The 23,241-nt window shown below is 44.6% G+C and overlaps 1 protein-coding gene across 2 annotated transcripts in view; it reads left to right on the top strand.

Annotated features, from left to right (window-relative positions):
* Positions 1 to 15,020, top strand: part of ARHGAP25 (Rho GTPase activating protein 25) — an 86,228-nt gene extending 71,208 nt beyond the window's left edge. For both annotated transcript variants that reach the window (XM_082851684.1, XM_082851683.1), the window contains 6 exons: positions 641 to 773; positions 4,690 to 4,763; positions 6,648 to 6,769; positions 7,569 to 7,765; positions 10,403 to 10,926; positions 13,722 to 15,020. In XM_082851684.1, coding sequence (XP_082707810.1) covers positions 641 to 773; positions 4,690 to 4,763; positions 6,648 to 6,769; positions 7,569 to 7,765; positions 10,403 to 10,926; positions 13,722 to 13,929 — 1,258 coding nt within the window. In that variant the 3' untranslated portion in view covers positions 13,930 to 15,020. The remainder of the gene's footprint in view (positions 1 to 640; positions 774 to 4,689; positions 4,764 to 6,647; positions 6,770 to 7,568; positions 7,766 to 10,402; positions 10,927 to 13,721) is intronic.
* The last annotated feature ends 8,221 nt before the right edge of the window (positions 15,021 to 23,241 follow it).

Raw genomic sequence — 23,241 nt, forward strand, 5'->3', positions numbered from 1 at the left:
CTCACAGGCTGTACAAATAAAGGTGATGGGCCAGGCTTGGCTGGTAACATGTATATGACTTGGTAACATTTGAGTCTGCATAGCTCTGTCACTCCATGGGGACAGAGATCCTGTGTGTCCCTCAGGTTCAGTGCTGAAACACCAGTGCCTGACATAGTGTCTTGCACCTAGTAGGTTCTCTCAACATATTGGTTGAATAAATGATTGTGTGAATATGTGAATGAATCCCAGACCTACTTTAAGCTCTCTGATAGACTAAAGAGATCAATGGGTCATAGCTATAAGGAGTTACCACGTGAAAAACTAGAGACTAAGTAGAGAATGCTCAATCGTACTAAGTGACTTGGAGAAAGAAGAAAGCAATGAAGACTAGAATATTTTAACAGGCTTATTGGAAGAGTAGACCTTAAACTTATCTTTGAGGCAGTTAGGTAGAAGAGATAAAGGAAAAGGTCTTGGGGGTTATTATTCCAGAAGGGGGAGTTGCAAAAATATTTTGGTCAGATACATCTTTATCAGACTCTACTCCTCTGCAAAATTTCTTTTTGGAAGCTGGGATCTTATTCAGTGGATCACCAAGGGGGAGGTGAGGAGAGTTCTGGAGTTTTGTTTTCAAAAAACATTGTTTGTTTTTTTCCAGAGATACAGATGTGCACACGGTAGCCTCCCTGCTGAAGCTCTACCTCCGAGACCTCCCAGAGCCAGTAGTCCCCTGGAGCCAGTATGAGGGTTTCCTGCTCTGTGGGCAGCTCATGAATGCAGATGAGGGAAAGGTTTGTATCTCAATAGAGTTAGTTGTCCTGCTTCAGAAGGTGAGGGTTACTGAACACTATTCTGGTAGGCAAGCAACAGTGGGTCAAGGGTGAACCCCATAACTTTTGGTGAGATACTTTGTCAAACTGGAACTCTCAGCAACAAAAGTCCAATGAATCCAATCATGGTGACAGCCTTTATGGGATGTTGCACTCCAACAAATTACTGGACTATCATTAAATACCCCCAAGTCACTCTAAAATTAGTAAGAGAATGAGGATGCTTCTGAGAAGGGTTTCAAGCAATATGGCCTTGCTAAGACCCGCTGGGACAAAAAGACAAACTGACCCACCTGGAGGGCAGGTGAGAGGTCCAAATGCTCTAGATCTGTGATGACCATGCGTGTCACGCATGGGTATACAAGAAACACATGTGCCAGGGAGAGGAAGGACAGAGCTTTTCTTGGTTCCTTTCAGCTGCAGCTGCCTGTAGGGTCTGCAGTCCCCATCTGCAGCATCATGCAGCTCCTCATCAGCAGGAATTTTGATCCTTATGTAAATTGTTTCCTTAAAGCCCTTATAGTCAACCTGTTAAACAAACTAACCAACCAGTAAAAGGAAATCTGACTGACAACAAGCTAGCCAACCAGCAAAAGAAAACCTGACTGACAACAATAAAACCATTATGGTTTTTAACCAAGATTTGCAAAACTAAATGGCCCATGAATGCATTTGTTACACAGCTAATAAAGGGGTCTAACTGCCCATTTGGGGGAGGTTAGTGTTTAGCACTACTATGTTAAAAGTTCTCTCTGGCAAAGTGGTGCACAGAAAAACTTGCAATGAATTTCGCTTTGATTTTGCCATTTAGCAAATGATGCATCTTCTGTGAGACTCAGTTTATTTACTTAGCCCAAGAGAACTTTCTACAATGATGGAACTGTTACATAACTGCACTGTCCAATGTAGTAACCACTAGTTATACGTGGCCACTAGGCACTTGAACTGTGGCTAGCACAACTGAGGAACCAAATTTCTAATTTTATTTTATTTTATAATAGTCACATGTGTCAAGTTGCTGTTGTATTAGACAGCACAAACTTAGACACATTTCATAATATCAGGATTGTTTTGAGGACCATGGGATATGTGTCACAAGTGAGTGACATTTTAAAATTATTGATTCAAGGGGATGTTTAGTCTCTGCTCTACTTCAGAATTTACTATATAGTATGCTCCCAGAAAAAGTATATATATATATATAAAATCATTGAAGAGATAGTGCCCTAGCCCTGGAAGAAAATACAGCTGTGAGAACTTCCATCCTGATTCAGAGGGAGGAGACTCACAAATTAAGTAGATCCTGGTACAAGAAAAAAGGTGGTTTTATATTTTAGCATTAGGAAAGAAAGAGCACAATAAGGATGCAACTAATACACTATAGCCTTTGTAGCTATTTCCCAACACAAAAATTAGGTTGCATGATCTGATTTTAGGATATTTTGTGTATGATTTATGAATTTTGGGGGGGTTAAAATAGGATATGGAAAGTCTTAATTTATACAGGCATATCAGCTCACCTTTGCAAAAGTAATACAATTTTATGGAATAAGGTTTAAAAGTTGGCTAAAAAGATGAATGCTTCAGGTGATGTCTTGCCCCACAGCTTCAGGGAAAGGAAAGGAGGTCCGTGGATGCAGTTCTGACAAGCAGACTCCCACCCCTGAACTTCCTTGATTTAGATCTTCTTCTTCTAACTTTTCTGGATCTCAACATATTTGAGAGTTTCTAATCCATGGTAACACAGATCTGGACAGGGTGAGGGATCACAGCCTCTCTCATGGGTGAAAACGTGGCAGAGGCGATCACTGGGAGGCGTGAGTCTAAAGCAACCTTTGCAAAGAATTTACTTGACTAAACTGAAGAGGAGGGAATCAGTATGAAGCAGGCATTCTAGATCCAGTGGGGCTGCAGCCAGTCACTGCATGCAGGCCGACCTGCCACAGGGTGCATTTTCTCCTGGAGGAGCTGCTCCGGTGTGAGGAGAGCCTGTGTGTCTCATGTGCACTGGTGCACTTCTACACTCATGATGTTGTAGATGGTGACTGCAGACACTATAGGCACCGTGAGCAAAAAGAACAAAGAAAATTCACTGTCCTTCCTCTTCCTGGCACTTGCATTCCTTGTAGGGCTGTCTGTAACATTCAGTGTCATCATGAAGCTATAACCTTCGGACCTCTCTCCTGCCTTCCAGCTTGGTCCGCTGTCCCTGGGTTCTAGCAGCTCCCAGCAAAACCATATCGCATGAAACCTCAGTTCTCAGAAACAGCCTCCTTTTCACAATACTTTTAAAGTGACTTGGGGGGCATTTGGTTCTGGTCGAATTCTTTATTGGAGAGTTATAGCTCAAGCATTTATTAAGCAAACAATTATTGGGAGTGTGGTGATCAAATAGTTCTTGCCTTAGAGTAGCTCTGAGGCAGGGAGGAGGACATAATCGCAGATGAATAAAAAAATACAAGGTACAAAAAAACAGTGAACCTCTCCAGGCTATTCTTGCAACTTCCTGTGGATTTATAGTGATTTCAAAATTAGAAGTTTTATAAAAATAAACAAATGGGACCTAATGAAACTTAAAAGCTTTTGCACAGCAAAGGAAACCATAAACAAGACCAAAAGACAACCCTCAGAATAGGAGAAAATATTTGCAAATGAAGAAACTGACAGAGGATTAATATCCAAAATATACAAGCAGCTCATGCAGCTCAATATCAATAAAACAAACAACCCAATCCAAAAATGGGCAGAAGACCTAAACAGACATTTCTGCAAAGAAGATATACAGATTGCCAACAAACACATGAAAGGATGCTCAACATCACTAATCATTAGAGAATGCAAATCAAAACTACAATGAGATATCATCTCACACCAGTCAGAATGGCCATCATCAAAAAATCTGCAAACAATAAATGCTGGAGAGGGTGTGGAGAAAAGGGAACCCTCTTGCACTGTTGGTGGGAATGTAAATTGATACAGCCACTATGCAGAATAGTATGGAGGTTCCTCCAAAAACTAAAAATAGAGCTACCAAACGACCCAGCAATCCCACTACTAGGCACATACCCTGAGAAAAGCATAATTCAAAAAGGGTCATGTACCACAATGTTCATTGCAGCTCTATTTCCAATAGCCAGGACATGGAAGCAACGTAAGTGTCCACTGACAGATGAATGGATGAAGAAGATGTGGCACATATATACAATGGAATATCACTCAGCCATAAAAAGAAATGAAATTGAGTTATTTGTAGTGAGGTGGATGGACCTAGAGACTGTCATACAGAGTGAAGTAAGTCAGAAAGAGAAAAACAAATACCGTATGCTATCACATATATATGGAATCTAAAAAAAAACAAACAAAAATTGGCTCTGAAGAACCTAGGGGCAGGACAGGAATAAAGACGCAGACATAGAGAATGGACTTGAGGACACAGGGAGGGGGAAGGGTAAGCTGGGACGAAGTGAGAGAGTGGCGTAGACATATATACACTACCAAATGTTAGGTAGATAGCTAGTGGGAAGCAGCCGCATAGCACAGAGAGATCAGCCCGGTGCTTTGTGACCCACTAGAAGGGTGGGATAGGGAGGGTGGGAGGGAGGGAGACGCAAGAGGGAAGAGATATGAGAATATACGTATATGTATAGGTGATTCACTTTGTTATACAGCAGAAACTAACACACCATTGTAAAGCAATTATACTCCAATAAAGATGTTAAAACACACACACACACACACACACACACACACACACAACTATGGGAACAGGAGTGACTGCCAAAGTGTTGCTTCTGCAGAGATACACCAGTTATGCTCCAGGGTCCCATTGCTGGCAAGTGAGCAGGCTCTTCTACTGGCATTAAAAATCTCTTCCCAGGCTCAGCAGGAGTTGATGAAGCAGCTCTCCATCCTTCCTCGAGACAACTATAGCCTCCTGAGCTACATCTGCAGGTAAGAGGCACCTGGTATCAGTTCCATAATTTTCAGCCACACCAGAATGAATTCCCCAGTTAGAGGAGGAAAGAGTATCTCTGTGAACTTAAGAGATTCTGTTCCAAACCTCTGGAAGGTCAACTCTATTCACATAGCACTGAGGTAGTTTCCTGTGTCCCCAAGATAATTGAAAGGATCCCGGAAAACTAATCAGCATAAAAAAGAAACATGCTTCCTTCTTCAAGCCTGCCGCAGTGCTGCCCAGAGTCCTGGGACAGGCATTAGAACCCAGAATCCTTATAATATTTCTACAATTATCTCCCATCTTCCTCTCTCTGGACCATAACTTAGAACCCCAGAGACATTCATCCCAGGCCACCTTTCTTAATTCCCTTTCTGAAGACGGACCTGCTATGTGCTGTCTCCGTGGCAACACATAGCATGTGAATTGACCCAGATCTGGCTGAGTTGGGAGCCTGGATCTCCATGTCAGACATAGCTGAAAGTTATCTTTATTTTTTTTTAATTTATTTATTTAATTAATTTATTTTTGGCTGCTTTAGGTCTTTGTTGCTGTACGTGGGCTTTCTCTAGTTGCGGTACGCGGGTTTCTCATTACTGTGGCTTCTCTTGCTGTGGAGCACAGGCTCTAGGCGCATGGGCTTCAGTAGTTGTGGCTCGTGGGCTCTAGAGCACAGGCTCAGTAGTTGTGGTGCACGGGCTTAGTTGCTCTGCAGCATGTGGGATCTTCCCGGACCAGGGCTCAAACCTGTGTGCCCTGCGTTGGTAGGCGAATTCTTAACCACTGTGTCACCAGGGAAGCCCTACTTTTATTTTTTTTATATAATTTTTTGTAGTTTCCAGATGATAAAAGAGTTACATGCTTGATATGGAAACTAGGAGAATACGAAATACTGTAAATAAATGAAAATTTCCCCAAATCCCCTCACCCAGAAAAAGTCACTGTTAATATTTGAGTGTGTTTCCTTCTGAATGTTTTTGTCTCTGTGATAGATGATCACATGCATCAATATAAATATAGGGAAACAATTTTTATACCAAATTAGAAATATATTTTTTAATAAAATATATATACATATATGCTTGTATCCTGCTTCTTTTGGCTAAATGTTGTATTGTGAGCATTTTCCTATGTCACAAAGTAGGATTATACATGACTCTGTAATATTCCATAATGTTTCCTTATTTGGACACCCCTCCCCTGCCACTTATTTGATAATTTCTCTGTATTTGGAATTTTATGTTGCTTCAGCTGATTCACTTAAAAATGGTTTTGAGAGACAATATTTAGAAGTGTTTTTTTCTGATCTTTTCAGGTTTTTAAAATAGTGAATCTGAGAGCTTCATTCCTCAAATAGGTAGGATTACAGCAAAAATTCAGTGTTAGTTTTTGAGCACTTGCTGAGAATTTGAGACGCTTGGTGTTGTAACCTGAGGATGAGAGCAGGGAGGCACCATGAATTCCCATTTCTGAGATCTTCCCACGATGAAGTTTTCTTCTCTGGAGACTCCACTGGGATAGGTGCTGAGAGCCTGGGAGAGAAGCCTGTAAAGTCAGGACCAGGGATAGTCAAACACCCATTTTAGTCCTCTTGTCTCCTCTTAGCTCCCTGAACTGGACCCTGCCTCCTGCTGATGTGACTCCTCACCCACCACTGGCCCCAGTGCCACCATCAGCAGCTGGATTACTTGTGTCTCTTCTTCCTTGATCTTGACTCTTTCAGGGGGAAGCTAAATCCTTGTAGTCAGAGCAGACTGGTCCCATTCCTGAGACCAGAAGTAAAGAGTTGAGACCCACCTCTGGGATCCTGTGGGTACCTGGAAGTGCTTCCTTGTGGCAACTTCCTATTTCCTACTCTGGGATTTCCTGGTTGCCCACAGGTTTCTCCATGAAATCCAGCTGAACTGTGGAGTTAACAAGATGAGTGTGGACAATCTGGCTACTGTGATTGGTGTGAATCTCATCAGGTCGAAGGTCGAAGACCCTGCTGTGATCATGAGAGGTACTCTGGTCCTGTGGTGAATGTAGGGGCAGAGGAAGTAAAGACAGTGACATTGCTACCAAATTGCTCTGCCATTTGCCAAGCATTTTCCATTGATCATCTTGTCTGAGTTGTAAAATAGCCCTGTGAAATAAGCAGGCAGGAATTACGTTCATTTTCCAGGTCACAGCAGAGCAGAGAGGTTAAAGATTTACCAATCATCACACAGTATGATAGGCTAGCACGAGAACAGTTAGTTAGTGTTTCTTAGTCTTTTAGTACTTTTAAACATCCTTAGCCAGAGAGAGCAAACAAGTGTGATTTTATAAGAAAACTCCCAAAGAGGTTACTTGTTAAGCTGCGCTGAAAAGACTTCTGAGGTAGTGTCTTGGTTCAGTGAACAAGAGTCCTGACACAGAGTACTGATGTCTGCCATGGTTTGGGGGAGGCAGTATGCCTGGTATGCGTCCTCTATGCATGCAATAAGAAATCAGATGTCATTAAGAGAGAAAGATGTATTCATTTTCTTTCCTGTCGTATTGCCTATAACCTGATCAAAGACTGATCCAGAGAACTGTAGGCCGAAAATAACCCTCTTTCACCCCACTGCCATATTCTTCTTCTATCCCATCCCATTCACCACAATCTCCTACCCCAAGCAATTAAGAAGGATCCTGTGAGGAACAAATGAGGTCCTTTGGGGCCATGTGGTTTTAGAGTCAAGTTTAGAGACAGACATCTCATGGGTGGAGAACCTTGAGGACCACCTGCCCTCTGCCCCATAGTCCAGCACTACAAATCTCTTTCTTCTTTCTTTCAGGGACTCCTCAAATCCAAAGAGTGATGACCATGATGATCAGAGACCATGAAATCCTCTTTCCCAAATCCAAGGATGCACCCTTGTCACCCCCTGCCCCCAAAAATGACCCCAAGAAACCTCCAGTGGCGCGAAGCTCTGTGGGCTGGGATGCCACTGAGGACCCTCCAATTTCTAGGACAGACAGCGTCAGTAACATGGTAAGGTGCAGAGAGCCTTCCTCCTTCCATCCGACTCTTCCTTCAGTCCAGGTCATTCCATGTAAGAGCTGCTCTGGAGTGGCGATTTAGGGAGTCCTGGGTGATGCTGTGGCAGTGGGCACAGCTGATATAGACCCATTTGAATGAATCTTGAAAGCCTGGCCTCTTTCAAAATCTAGTTTCTAGTTGGTATCCTGGAGGTGGGATTGGTGACATGTGTGCCCATCCGCCAGTGACTAAGCAATGGGAGTCCTCACTAAAGCCCACTCTAAACCCTTGTAAACTCAGTCCAGGGAATTTCGATGGGGAAACTACATATCGCAGTGTTAATGTTCTAGTGAGAGTTGTTGAAAATTCCGGGTGAAAGTCCAGAGAGAACGGTTTCCTGCTAAGCCATGAAACGTGATTCCTTTCTCAGAGTATGTGATGTGTTTGTGTAATATTTCTCATTCCCTGATAAGCTGTCTCAGCAATGTCAACCCCCTCATTTGTACTGAAGGGTTGGGGCTCACGTTCACAATGTCAAAAAACTCTGCAGACTCTGAAATTTAGACTATTTAGGCCAATAATTTACAAAGCTCAAATATTTTAACGTATTTATAGAGGCAAATATTTTTTAAAAGAACGTGTGAACTTTATATAGCAGCTTAATTCTTTATGTGTGGTCAAGGAATGAATGTAAAATTTCCAGTTTGCCAGGTAATGTCAGTTGCCTACTGTTAATCACGAGGTTGATTAAGAATGTATTGGAAAAAAGATGGTGGTAGTTGTGATTTTTCTTGGGTGGGGCCTGTCTGGACACAGTGCATTTACTAATACTCTAAAATCAAATTAATATTTAGAAATGTTTATACGTCATATAATGAAATCATCCTAGACGTCTTTGAGAGTAGCCAGTGTTGTACTCATTTGACAGGTTTCTGTATTTATTGTAACAGTACGGGCAGCAATGGACAGGCAGTGTGCTGGGAACCTTAAACAGATCACATCTGGAGTCCTCACCGTTACTTTGCAGGGCAGAATTTATCATCCACATTTTATAGATGAGGCGCGGAGGCTCAGGGAGGTTGACCAGCTGTCCCAAGATGACAGCAGTAGAATGGTAGAGAGTGGGACTTAGATCTAGTTTGCACCTCAGGGCCCAGGTCCTTCTGATTCCAGGTGGGGTTGCCAAAGCAGGTGATGAGCTAGAAGCATCAGACAGACAGCTTGAGACCTGATTCTCTCATTTTAGGGCTCAATCTTTTTAATTTAATCTAAAAATATATAGCATCACTCAAGAAAGTCAAAACAAAAGAGATATGTTTAGAACTCCTGCTCCCTCTGCTGTCTTCACCCACCTTATTTTTCCCTGCCTTTATCAGTTTCTTTTTTATCCTTCCAGTGTTCCTTTATGCAAATATAAGCAGATATGAGTGTAAATTGTTATTTACCTCCCTTTTTACACAAAGCGTAACATGCTCACTCTCTCCCTCTCCACACACACACACACACACACACACACACACACACACACACACACACACGCACTACTGTGTATCTTGAATTTTTCTGTTTAACAGATACCCTGGAGACCTTTCCATGTCAATACATAGGCAGTACCTCATACAACCTCAAGTTTCTGGCAGATGTATGGTGTTCCATCCTGTGCATGTACCGTGATTTACTCAGCCAACCTCCATAGATGAACAGGTTTCTTTTACTCCTTTGTACTACAAGCAAGGAGGCAATGAATAACCTTGACCATACTTCATTTTGTGCTCAGGCAAATGTATTTCTGGGATAAATTCCCAGAAGTATGATTGCTGAGTCAGAGGGTAAATAGATTTGTCATAGGTAATTCTGATTAAAATTGTTAAACAGTGGTGGTGCCATTTTGCACTTCCACCAGCAATGCATGAAATAACCTATTTCCCTATAGTTTCGCCAGCAGAGTGTGTTGTCAGATTTTGGAGGATTGCCCATCTGTTAGATGAGAACTAATATTTCAGTAATTTTCATTTCAGTTTGAGTTTTTCCTGTTATAAGAGTGTTCAAACATTTTTTTTGTGTTGCATTTTTCCTCCATGAAATCTCTGATCTTGCTCTTTGCCCATATTTATATTAGTCTTTTTCTTCTCAATTTTTATGAACTTTATGCATTACGGAGAGTAGCCTGTTGTCTGTGATATACATTGCAAATATGTTTGTCAGTTTGTCATTTCTTCTTTGATTTAGCATGTGGTGGTTTCTTTATTTTATTTTTAATTTTGTGGGTCATGGAAACACATGTGGGTTGAATTTATCAAATTATTCTTATATGGCTTCTGTATTTGGGTCATAGTTAGAAAAGCCCCCCTCCCCCCCCCCATTCTAAGGTTATAAAAGAATCCTAGTTTAGGGCCCCTTACCACAAGCAAACCATTGATTTTAGTCAGCAGTTTACCTCTAGAGCATGAGTTCCTTCAAGTATAATATCCTTTTGGAAAAATGCCACACAGATAATCAACTAATGTGACAAATTAGGAGATTGTCTTCTAATTGAGTTTCATAGGTGTGTGGCCAGGAGATACTTTCTTTCAAGTCTCTAATCCTTATCTTGGGAACGTGACACGTGTGGGAAAAACCCATGTAACATCCGTGGTCACTTTCTTCTAGGCCAGTGACTCAGATGCAACCAGCCCCACTGGACAACGGCCAAGTGATGGGTGTCTAGAAGACAAAGCATCCAGGGAAAAGCCAGGAGATTGGAAGCTGCAGTCACGAAAAAGGACTCAGATGCTCCCTAACCGGAAATGCTTCTTGACATCAGCTTTGCAAGGTGCCAACAGCTGTAAAGTAGAGATCTTTAAAAATGAGTTCTGGTCTTCTTCGGAGGGGAAGGCAGGGGACGGGCACAGGAGAACGATGTCTCAAGGTGTGCCACAGTTTCTCGACTCCCAGCGGACTTCCACCTACGATAACGTCCCCACGCAGCCGGGGTCCCCTGGGGATGAAGCCGGTACACTATCATCCCAGGCCTGTGACTCCAAGAGTGATGCTCTTGCCAGCCTAAACTCTGAAACCGGGCCTGGGAAAAATAACTCTGGAGAAGAGGAACTTGAATCTTTGCAGAAGATGGTCCAGAAGCTGCGAAAGGAAATAGAAACACAGAAGCAAATGTATGAGGAACAGATTGAAAAGTAAGTCAAAAGTAAGAGGGCCCTGGGCAGCCACTCGCCTTCCATCTTGAAAGCAATAGGGATTGTTCTCCTCTGCCAGAGAAGTGACATTATAAAACTTCAGTTACAGAAGACGCTATCTACAGCAGTTGGGCCTAATGAGGAACAGGGCAAAGGCATTGAGGAGATGACTAAATTAGTGAAAACTCTAAGCTTTACCTTACATTCATGAAAAGTTAAATATGTAGCTTAAGTAGTTTAATCAATTGTTTCCAAACAGTGGTTGTTTAAGCATCAACATGTCTTAATGAATTAAGAGAAATTTTTAAAATTTTCATATTAATGTCATTCATCAACTCTGCAAACATTTATTGAGCATCTACTACGTGCCAGGCACCATCTCAGCTGTTAGAGAATAGCACTGAACAAAACACACAAAAGCCCTTTTGCTTATAGAGCTTTCCTTCTAGCAGAGACAGACAGAGAATACAAACAGATAATTTAAACATATGCTATGTTAGATGGTGGAAAATGCTAGGGAGAGAAATAAAGCAGGGCAGGGGGTTGGGGAGCTCAGGAAGGGGGTTCCAGTGTTACATAGGGTGGTTGGGGAAGGCCTCACTGAGAAGGTGACACTCGAGCAAAGGCCTGAAGGAGGGGAGGGAACTAGTGAGGTCCACGTGGGAGGGGTTGGGGTGGGTTTGGGGGATAGCAGGCAAGGCAGAGAGAACCGAAGCGCAGAGGCTATGGGAAGGGAGGGGTCTGGCGTGTTCATGCAGAGGAAGAGCGGTGGTTGGTGGCAGCAGGGGAGTGACTGAGGGGAGAGGGCAGAGAACGCAGAGGGCCTGGTCAGCCACCTGAAAGCCTAAGTGAGGCAGAGCTTCTGGGCACCCCTGACCTGACTGAGGCTTCACTGGGTCAGGATCACTAACTCTCCACGATCTCCGACTGCAGCGGGTGAACGGAAGCGAGGCCAGTGACATGGCCGTTGCCACCATTTCACACAAATCTCTAAGATGCTCGGACATGATTTGCTCACTTGAGTAGATAAACTACTTCCTTGAAATCTTTTTCACACCACTGATTTTTCCTGAGAAGAAACCTCAATCCAGATTTGCCTAAAGTCACACTAATCAAAAGTTAGTGAAATGTGAACCTAGTGGGGTTTTCGAACGACGGGTACTTTTCAGTCCCTAGAGACTCAGGTACATGAAAGAAAGACTTTGGTTAGCCTGATCCTTTGTTCCCTGCAGAGGGCCGCCCATCTAGAACAACACGTAACTTCTTGTCTAAGAACCTGAAATCAGCTGTTTATAGACTCTGAGACTTGGGCAACATCTTGGCAGTGACCAAGGCAGCTCCAGAGCAGACACTGAGCCCCAGTTTCTAGCACGGGGGTCTTTGACAGGGTGGGGAAGAACTAGCTGCCCTTGAGGCGGCCGCTCCTCCTGAAGGGAACAAAGTCTTCTGAATCCACTGTCAGGGGAGCCTCCCATTCCATCCTCGGGAGAGGAAGGAGAATTAACATTCTACAGTGCCTGCTCTAAGCTTCATGTTTCAGACACACCTTCTCATATAATCCCCTCAGTTAGCCCGTGAAATAGGTAATACCCCCATTTTACAGAAGAAATGGCAGTTTAGGAAGTATAAAAAGGTTGCACAGCTCGTCATTGGTGGGGCTGGGATTTGAACTCGGGTCAGCCAACCTCCCAAACCCACTCAGATTCTACCTCTCCACTGGAGTCAGTGGTCAAGATCTAGCATGGTGTCTCTTTTGAGGTTTCCCTCCCAAAACAAGAAAGATATGGAGACCTCAGAGAAGAAAACTAAATTTGTAATGGGTGGAATTCCAGAGGAATGAGACTAATTTGGCTTTAAGAAGAAACAGGCAGGGGCAAGCAAGGCTCTGAAGAGAGGCCATTGCCTGCAAAATGGACCAAGGCCCTTGAAGATAGAAGCCAGAGATGGGCTCAGACAGGAGCTCAAGTCTCCGTATAAAAATGAGCAGGCCATTGGGTAGCAGGGAAGCTGCATCTCACAGAAAGAAATTCTGAAGCCACTTTCCAATCATAGTCTCCTCATAGGCCTGAAATTCCCTCCTTTGGCTCAAAAATGTCATATGTACTCTCATTCCCAAGGGTTAATTCAGCACAGCCTGGAGGGAGAGAAATGGGCACCTGAGGCTAGACTAAGATTTTGGCCAGTAACAGTGAAAATCCTGCAAATTCAGGAATCCAACAGATCCTTCACTTGGAGTGGGATTCAGAAGCAAGGGTGGGACTGGCAGGACAGTTGCTCCCAAGGGGCAGCTCCCCCAGATTCTCCAAATCTCGGTCCCCAGGAGCCTTCATAAGAGAAGGCTCTGGTCTGTGCTCTGCAGTGAAGCAGGATGAGAAAGCATGCATGTGCACACAGGTGCCGAGAATCTGGAATCTGGATGGGGTTCAGCAGTCAGTCAACCTTGCAACTGAGCAGGACAGATGCAAGGCGCTGTGGGGCTGTAAATATTAGAGGTGGTCTCTTCATTCAAAGACTTTATTGTGTGGTGGGAGATACAAAACACAAAATGGCATGAAAAACAACACAAGAGATGTCATGGTATGGATGACAAATGACAAAAATGGGGACAGGCTCTGGGAATTCAGGTTTACTGGGAAGTCCTCCTGTCGGAGGTGGGACATAACTAGGAAGTACAGGTTGGAGATGGGTCTTGGGATGTGGAAGGTTAAGTGGACAGAGGGGGTTGAGGGCAAGGCTGAAGAGAAAGTCTAGAGGTCACACCCCATCCTTTCATTCTTTTCTTTCCTTCCTCGTAGCCTTGAAAAGGAAAATTACGATGTGTGGGCTAAGGTGGTGAGGCTCAGTGAAGAACTGGAGAAGGAGAAGAAGAAGTCTGCAGCCTTGGAAATCAGCCTCCGCAACGTGGAGCGCTCCCGGGAGGATGTGGAGAGGAGGAACAAGGTCTTGGAAGAGGACGTCAAGGAATTTGTCAAATCGATGAAGGAGCCCAAGACCGATGCTTGAGCGTCCCAGGAGCACCACAGAGACAGCCTGCAGAGACCTAGCAATGCTCCCTTTCTCGCTGCTAGCTGATGACCAGGAAGCGATATTCCTCCCTAAGAAGGAGAGGACATTTTGCGGGGGAAAACATCACATTTCCCAGTAGATAAATCAGTGGAGTTTGCAGGAGGATAAGCATGAGCAGGGACTTGTGTGGACATCTCCGAGCCCCGGGGCTGTATTCAAAGGGATTGCATTATCCCACTGTGGTCTCAGGCCGAGTGAAGTGGCACCTCCCATGGCTGAATAGCTGTGTCCAATGGAGACTCTGCTGCAGGCCACATCCCAGGACCCAGGCAACGGGCTGACCCCAACAGAGGCTGCACTGAGGAGTTGGTTCTTTGTTTCCTGTGTGGGACATTTCACCTAGTCAGATGGCCTCCGGGTGTCTCTGAGACACAGGGGCCAAACATGATATTCAGCTTTTGATTTCTCAGCCTTGGTGGGCTGTGTTTTGAAGGGCTGCACCTACTGAAGCCGGGACCCCATTCTGCCACCCGTCCCCCCGCCATGACGCACATTCTCCAGGGCTGCAAACTCAAAATTAGTATTAGGCAAAGACAAAACAAGCAGTAAACTGGATTCAGGAAAGCAATTAGAAAATTAGAAAATCAAATTTAAAAAAAGCAGAGCTCTTGGCAATCCATACAACACCATTATGAGAGTAAAAGTCTCCCCTGCCTGGGGAAAGATGTGCCGCTCTCTGGGCACATGGCTTGATGAGCAGGTCACGGGCTGCATTCCAATCCCACTTGCCTTTCAGGGGCCACGGCTGCATAGGGCAGGCCCGCTATGATACAGCTTCCTTAGATGCTAGTTGGGTGTTTAGATAGTAACAGTCATCCTTCTGCATTAAGCCACCCTGGCCAAGGCCCCTGGTGAGGCCCCAGGCCTTGATACGTAGGATGGTGGAGTCTTTCGTGGTTTTTGTCATTGTTCTAGGTAGGTGGTCTCCAGGCTCTTTTGACCATGTACCCCATCAATAGAAAATATTTGAGCATACATTCCTCAATATAGGTATATTTATTTATTTATAAATTATACACACATACTACTGTATTGCTATATCATAAAACATACACAGGACAAAAATTGAATCATGATGAGATAAAAACAAATATAAGTAGATATTCTCAAATGTGCTTTTAGCTCTGGAAACTCCTGGCCCAATTTCCCAGCAGGTATTACCTGTACTAATGTTACATAGTTCATCCCATTACTCCCATAAATTTCTTGAACTCTTGAAACCACGTGGCTGAATTAGTGGTTTGGAATCTCTGGTTACCACAGTGAGAGTTTAGTCTTCTGCAGCACCTGTGTCTCCTCCTTTATTCCTTTCTCTCCCTTCGTTTTCTGCCTTTTTCTCCTCCTCTCTGTGCTTTCTTCACTCTAGTTATTCCCCACTGCCTGTGGCCGTGACATATTACTCACAGAGTGAAAGGGATGGACAGGGGGTCGGTGTTTCTCAGTCCTGCTACCCAGACCCTGCTCCGCCTACCTCCAGCCCCCCAAGGACCAGACTGACAGAGGGCAAGGATGAGCCCTAGAGCTCCTCGTAGAGACTTGCTTACAGCAGACTGGGGGCGGGGAGACTGATTTGGAACATCATTAAGTAAAGCAATAAAATATTTGATTTCCTGAGTTGATTTGTTTTTCAGTTACAGAGTAGCAAACATAGAAACACTTCCTGAACACCTAATGTCCACTGATGAGTGTCTGTAGTTCTGCCAGACGTGTGCCATGTTCTCCCATGGGTTCCTGGCACGGACCCTTTGAATGCTAACATAGACTTGAGTATGGAAGTAGCCGGCTTCACAGTTCCAAAGGGAACATTTGTTTGAAGGAGCAAAGAGGAAGCCCTGAAGCCTGTTTTCTTGGGGTCCACGTTATAGGACCTTGCTGGGTCTCAGGCTGGGTGGAAGGCCCATGTTTGAATCCCAGGCCCCTCCTGGTCAGGTGATACCTCTCATTCCACACCTTTTGCCAGAACTGCAAGATCACAGAGCAGCAGGTCCAGCATCAGAAGACAGAAAGTCAAGTCTTCACAATCGAGAGGGGACCTGGCTTGCCTAAACTGCTCCTGTGCCACCCTCCATATGAGGAGAACACAAGAAAGAGTTTCTCCAGGACCCCAGGCAGTCGTGAGTCCAAGGAAGGGCCAGGGAAGATCTGGGGTCTGAGGCCACTGTCCTCAATGCCCCAAAAGACCACCTATGCTATGCATGGCAACGTAGCTCCAGGCCTTACCTGGACCTGGGAACCAATTTCTGGAAGGCAGAGCCAGACTGACCTATGTCACCGGTGCTCTCTTGGACCCAGGAGCTCCCACTGTTACTTTCAAAGCCCTGCCATGGGCAGGATCTACTGAATCTGCCTTTTTCCAGCCACCCACTCCTTCGCCGTCCCCTCTCTTCTACCGGCACAGGTGCTGAGAACTCTAAAAGGTCTGCAATATGCATGTTCAAACCCCTTGCCCTCTTCCCACCAACACTCTGCATGTCCTCACAGCCTCGAGCATGACACGTTAGGGCATTTTCTCCTAAGCGTGAAGCACATCTGATGGTTTTCCATACGTGTGTGCACTGGGTAAGACACTTTGTATTCGGGGATTGGCTGGGATGAGTCCTGTCTACATCCGCTTGGACCACTCTAACGAAATCCCACGGACGGGGTGGTAGCTATTTGCCACAGCTCTGGAGGCTGGAGGCTGAGATCAAGGTAGGTGAGGCTCCTTTTCTGGGTGGCAGGCTTCTGGTTGTATCCACACATGGCAGAAGGGGGTAGGGAGCTCTGTCGGGCCTATTTTGTAGGATATTAATCCCATTCGTGAGGGCTCTACCCTTATGACTTGCCTCCCAAAGGCCACATCTCCTAATACCATCTCTTTTGGGGGTTTGGATTTCTACATGTGAATTTTTCTGGGGGGTGCGGTGACCAACAGACCAGAGCAATTCTTTCCCAGTGGATCTTGGTCAGTCTGAGGCCTGGAGAGATGGAATGTGACGTCACTAGTACAGAGTCTGCTGCCGAGGATGCAAACAATAGATGTTTTGTTGTTGTTGTTTGACCAATTGTTTAAGTCCTGCTCAGAGGCCCATCCTCTCAGGAAGCATGGAGCAGGGGACTTCAAAGCAGCCCAGGGCTCTCGAGAAGGGGGGGGAAGGATGCAGCACGGCACAGTAGCTGATGGCTGGGCTCCCAGCTCAAGACAGGAGGATGTGTGTGCGCTGACATCATGTAAACTTCCACATTCCACCCCTTCCTCTGCAGATACCATCAGGCTGTGTGCTGGCCCGGGAGCAGAGAGATCACTTAGAGGCTAGTCCTGCCATTCATGTGGGCTGGCTTCACAAGAATGGCATGAAATCTTTCATCCTGCAGGAGAAGCCTGGGTGAAGGGAGGCCCCAAGGATGGAGATTCAGCTGTTGCTCAAGGCTGGCCTTTGGTCAGCAACAGAGACCTGCCGAGTGACTTCAGACAAGGAGTGAGCAGAGAGTACCAACAAGGATGTGCAATGCCAGCCTCTCTTTCCTCTGATGCCTGGAAACTATCTTAGGATCCTAGAACAGCACTGGAAGGCACCCTTGAACTTGTCTAATCTAACCTGTTCATTTAATGGATAATGAAACCGAGACTCAGAGACAAGTGAATTGCCAGTGTCTATGCAGCAATGAGGAAGAGGATTAAAGGGCTCCTCTGATCCACTGTTCAGGGATTCTTGGCTTCTGTCCAAAGTTCTCTCCCCCAGTTTCACAACCATGCTGTGAAACTCATTGAACACCAGTCGCTAAGTGCTTCCAGAACATAGAGCTGGGCTCAACTCTTGGTCGCAACAAGACCCACCTCATATGATGCCAGTTTCCACTTCCTCTGCATTACCAGTGCTGTCCTGAGACAGTGGTTCTCAGACTTGACCTCACAATAGAACCTCCTTAAGGATCTGATGCTCAGATCCCACCCCATATCAACTGAATCAGAATCTTAGTGGTGGGGCCTGGGAATTTTCTTTTCTTAAAAAAACTTTCCAGTTAAGTCTAATATGCAGACAGGATTGTTAAACATGGTTCTAAAACTGCTAAGTTTGGCTCAAGTCATGACTAATGATAATATTAAATCTACCTGCTCCCCTTTCCCATCTCCAGTCAACACAACGGTTGATTGGAGGATACTCTCTGTCCTCCCTTCTTGTTGGTTTATCATGTGTTCACTCATTTAGGATAAGAGATGCCTACAAGATAGAAAATGGATTTAGGATATGAACCCATTTTTTAGATGGGGAAAACTGAGCCTGAAGATGAAAAGAATTTCAGTATAACAGTAGTTTAGTTATTGAAGAAGTCCCAGGAGTTTGATACTTCCTTAATACCTGGGGATACACTCAACTTATACTTTAAGGGTTGACATAGGTCAAGGAGATAAGCACTTCAGGGCTTGATAGAAAGAGTCCTGAGAACAACTCTGATTAAAACCATCTCCCTTTCAGACTCATAGTAGATTGAGAAATCTCTACCAGGAGCCTTTGGGATATTAACCACAAATGTGACATTCCTGGGAGACACCCATGAAGCTTGCGTTAATCATTAGTACCATCTTTATACCATGTAGTTATCTGATTCCTAGCAGAGAGCTGTGTAATTAGAACGGGAGCCCGGTGGGGTCAGTTGTGCTGTGGGTGGTGAGGTGGATGGAGTGTGAGACTTCACCACGGAATAGTGAAGTGGGGGACGCTGGTCACCTGAGAGCACAGGGTGTACAATCTGAGATGGGTGAAGAGGTAGGGACTTAAAAGGGGACAGGGGGACTCAGGTAGCAGGACGGAGAGCTCATTTGCTCTCAGACAAAGGTGACAACTGGTCAAAGTTGGCACTTTGACCACCTTTTCTGCTCCCTTCTCCCCTTTACAGATTGGTGTCCTCCCAGCCTGCAAGGCCCATCATGTTCAGACATCATCCTGGATCCTTGATTGGTGTCATCATCATCATCAACATCGTAACAGGAACTACCATTAATAAGGAACAAATACCATATATTCTCTGTGCCAAGCATTTTGTACATGTCATCTCCTTTAAATCTTAAATCGACTCTTGGATTAAATGCTACTCTACCAATTTTACAGATGACAAAATTGAGGTTTCAATGTAGCAGAGTTGGGAACTGACACAAGTCTGTCCAATTTGCCCAATGCTATGGCCCTCATGTAGAGGAGTGCAACATAGAAAATTATCTCTTAAGTAATGATAGATTAAAATAAAATTTCCAAGAACGTTCCAAGTTTTTTAAGGAGAGAAGACAGGTGTGGGTCCAGGAATAAAAATCACTAATTTCGCCTTTTCTGACTCAGCATCAATGTGGAGAAATATCTGCGGGCAGATGCCTCCCCACAACCCCGGATCTCACCCCACCTGCTTGCCCTGAGGATGGATGGAGGCCACACATCACCTGGTCTTTGCCTGGAGTCAGTTCAGGGTCCCATGTCATTGGCTCCACACTTAAAAGATCTCTTGGGAATAACTCTGGGACTGGGGTCTCCTAAGAGCCTCTGGTTCTACTGTGCTAAGAAGTCAGTCTCTCTACTCTGAACTTTCTCACTTATTCTCAACCCTCTTTTCCATTTATTTAGAAAACACTTTTCTCTTCCCAGGAGCCTAGAAGGGCCCTCAGTGGACATGCTGGGTGCTTTTGAAGGATGTCCTGCCAATGAGATCGTTGGGAGAGAGAAAAACCTCCCCCTCTTCCACGTGGAGGCGGATGTGGTGGCAGGGGTGGGGACACAGGGTCACGCGTTCCCCATATTTTCCTCATCTTAAGATGTGTCATAAGTTAAATATATGCTCTGCCCTGTGGAACCTTAGCTAAAACAGACCGTTCTGGCTGGAAGCTTGCAGCTTCTGAGCAGAAGGCACCGGACAGTCTTCAGTCTGTTTCACGTGGTCTGTTTCCTAAATACTCCTGGTAGATCAGCGAGCAGAGGAAATGTCGCCATATGAACGGCTCTAAAAATAAGGCTCATCTAATGATGCGTTTACCCACACCTGCCCTCTGCTTCTTGCTTTTTATCATTACTGCCTTTCGGCTAGGATGCAAAGCCCTAATTTCCCTTAGAAGCTGTCCTGGGGCTGCCACCAAACACGTTCATCGGGAACTTGAACTTGATCACCAGGAAGCAGGTGGTCTGGATTAGATATAGTGTTTATTTTAGGACCGGATATTACCTTCAACGAAAAAACAACCGCAATCAGAAAAAGCCAATACCCTGTTCTGCAACTGAGCTTACTCACCTGCGGAAATGCTGGTCCTTAAACAAAACTGATACCCTCAGAATCCAGCTATCGCCTTCAAGATTCTCATGCAGGATTTCATGGTATTGGACCCAATTGTGTGCACATCGGTTGTTTGGCTTGCCCTTCGTAATACTCACTTAGTCTTTGACAGACATTATTGTGTGTCTTCCTTGCTGTTCTGAGAGTAGTGGAATCTGTGCCCCAAAGAATTTGAGAATGACTGAAAAAATAAAATACATGAAAATCATATGGCATCTAGAATCTTCCATTCCTGATGGTTTATCTCTACACAGTGATAATCTGGGTAGCTGTGTTGCCAATGATATCTTTACTCAGTACAAGTAAACTGCACCTAAGATACAGCAAAATATTACAAGTTTAGTGTTTTAGAAGAGCTACATTTGTATGGACATTTTAAAAAACATAATATACTTATTGAGTGCTTCTATTCCCTAAGCATGGTAGACTCTGATTTACCGGCAATATTTCTATTACATCTCACAGTAAACTATGAGGGAGGTGCTGGTATCATCTCCGTTTTGCAGATGAGGAAACAGGCTTCAAGAGGTTAAGTAATTTGCTTAGGCTCATAGTTAGTATCCTGCTAACTAATTTCAAGCGTGCAGATGTTTTTTTTTTCATTTGCATACCTGAAATTAATATGTCCAATGTGTGCTTTTCCAACACCACAAGCAGTTAATTCTGACACTGTCTGCGGGGAGATGGCATCAGAACCCACAGGTTAAGGGCTTAGTCCTGCAGGACCGCTCCCCCATTCAACCCTTCAGATACCAATTGTCACCTGTGCCTCTAACTGACCTGCTACAGATGGGGATCCCACCATCCCCTCCTCAGTTGTGATTAATTTACTAGAGTGGCTCACAAAATTCAGAGAAGGATTTTACTCACTAGATCATAGGTTTATTATAAAAGAATATAACTCAGGAACAGCCAGATGGAAGAGAGGCACAGGGCCAGGTACATGGGAAGGGGCGCAGAGCTTCCTTGATCTCCCTGCATCTCGATGTGTTCATCAACCCGGAAGCTCTCCGAACCTCATCATTTTGGGTTTTCTGAAGGCCTCATTCCATAATCACAGTTGGTTAAATCATTGGCCATAGGTGATTGAACTCATCTCCAGCCCCTCTCCCCTCCCCGGGTAAATGACGAGACCAAGGGTATGGACCACTGCATTGGCCCTAGTGATTGTTACTTATCTTCCTTACCTGGCATTCCTATTTAAATTGTTATTTTAATTTTTCATCAAATGTGATGAAAAATTAATTCATGAATTAATTCATATAATTTAAATGCAAGTGTCAATTAAAAGTAATAATTATTATAATGGTAATAATCACCAACTTTTATTGGGTGCTGAATATCGCCGGCCAGACTGTTCTAAGTGCTTTTTTTGTATGAACTGAGTTAATCCTAACAAAACCCCCAGAACTAGATAGCACTCTCCCCTTTTTATAGCAGAGGAACTTGCTTCTGCTTTTGCTCCTGCCTTTTACTGTGACTCTGCAAACTGTCTCGCATCCAGAGGAAAGCATTTTTCTGACAGCTTCTGGGGTCGGAGATGGATTTGGGGACACATGAGGGCAATGCTAACACTTCAAACAATCTCCAGTAATTGGGTGAATTGTTCATCTGACAAACTGACTTTTGGCAAATTAGTCTGCTTCACATGCTAACAGCCAAGCTCGGCCAACTGGAAACAGAGATTTACCGGAAACCCCGGTAAAGCATAAGTGAAGTTCGCACCTGGTAGGAAAAGAATTAGACAGAGGCTACAAGGAAAGGCAGAGGCCGCTTCCTGGACCACTGAACTGAAGATCAGGGCTGGGACAAGGTGGGATGAGGCAGTGGTTAGAGACCCTGCAGAGAGGATCAGCAGGACCAGAGAAAGCTCGCCATTTGGAACTCCAGGGGGAAGACTCCTGTCTCCGGGTTGCCTGTGCAGTTGTACAGCCGAGGGGGGCAAATGCAGCTCCTTCGCTCTGCTGTCGGCAGCCTGCACTCTGCCCTCCAAGCCTCCATCCTGACTGCTCACCCCAAGGAAGGGGGCCTTTGCTCCACACAGAAGCACGTGTAGGTTGCTAAGCCCAGCACCTGCAGGGCTGCACCAGCCCACGATGGGCACTGTCTCCATCCGACACCACGGAGCCGCACAGGCTGCTGATGACTCTCCAACAGACGTCTTGGTGGAGCGGAAATGGAAGCCTAGCTGTTGAGAATGAGGAAGTTCAGGCCTGCCAGGCTTGTTATAAGTAACTTGGTAAAAACTCAGAGACAGAGGGGAAAAGAAGTTCTTTAGATCTCAAGAGATCTGCAAGGGGTCCATCTTAAGATAGTTCTTTATTAGTAATTGAAGATACTATTATTACTCATAGCAGATGAAAAGCTCTCTTGTGGATAAAAAAAAAAATCAGTATCAAAAAGATTTTGGAATGAAATAGAGTTACCGTATGATCCAGCAAACCCACTCCTGGGCCTATATCCAGACAAAACTATAATTTGAAAAGATACATGCACCCTAATATTCAGAGCAGCTCTATTTACAAGAGCCAAGCCATGGGAACAACCTAAGTGTCCATCAACAGAGGAATGGATAAAGAAGACGTGGCCCATATATACAATAGAATATTACTCAGCCATAAAAAAGAGTGAAATAACGCCATTGACAGAAACATGGATGGACCTAGAGATTATCATACTAAATGGAGTAAGTCAGAAAGAGAACCATATGATATCACTTATATGTGGAGTCTAAAATATGACACAAATGAACCTATCTACGAAACAGAAACAGACTCACAGACAGAGAACAGACCTGTGGTTGCCAAGGTGTGTGTGTAGAGGAGGGAAGGATTGGGAGTTTGGGATTAGCCAATGCAAACGATTATACATAGGATGGATAAACAACAAGGTCCTACTGTATAGTACAGGGAACTCTATTCAATATCCTGTGATAAACCATAATGGGAAAGAATA

The sequence above is a fragment of the Leucopleurus acutus genome (assembly GCF_964270905.1).
Source record: "Leucopleurus acutus genome assembly, chromosome: 12".
Classification (NCBI taxonomy): domain Eukaryota; kingdom Metazoa; phylum Chordata; class Mammalia; order Artiodactyla; family Delphinidae; genus Leucopleurus; species Leucopleurus acutus.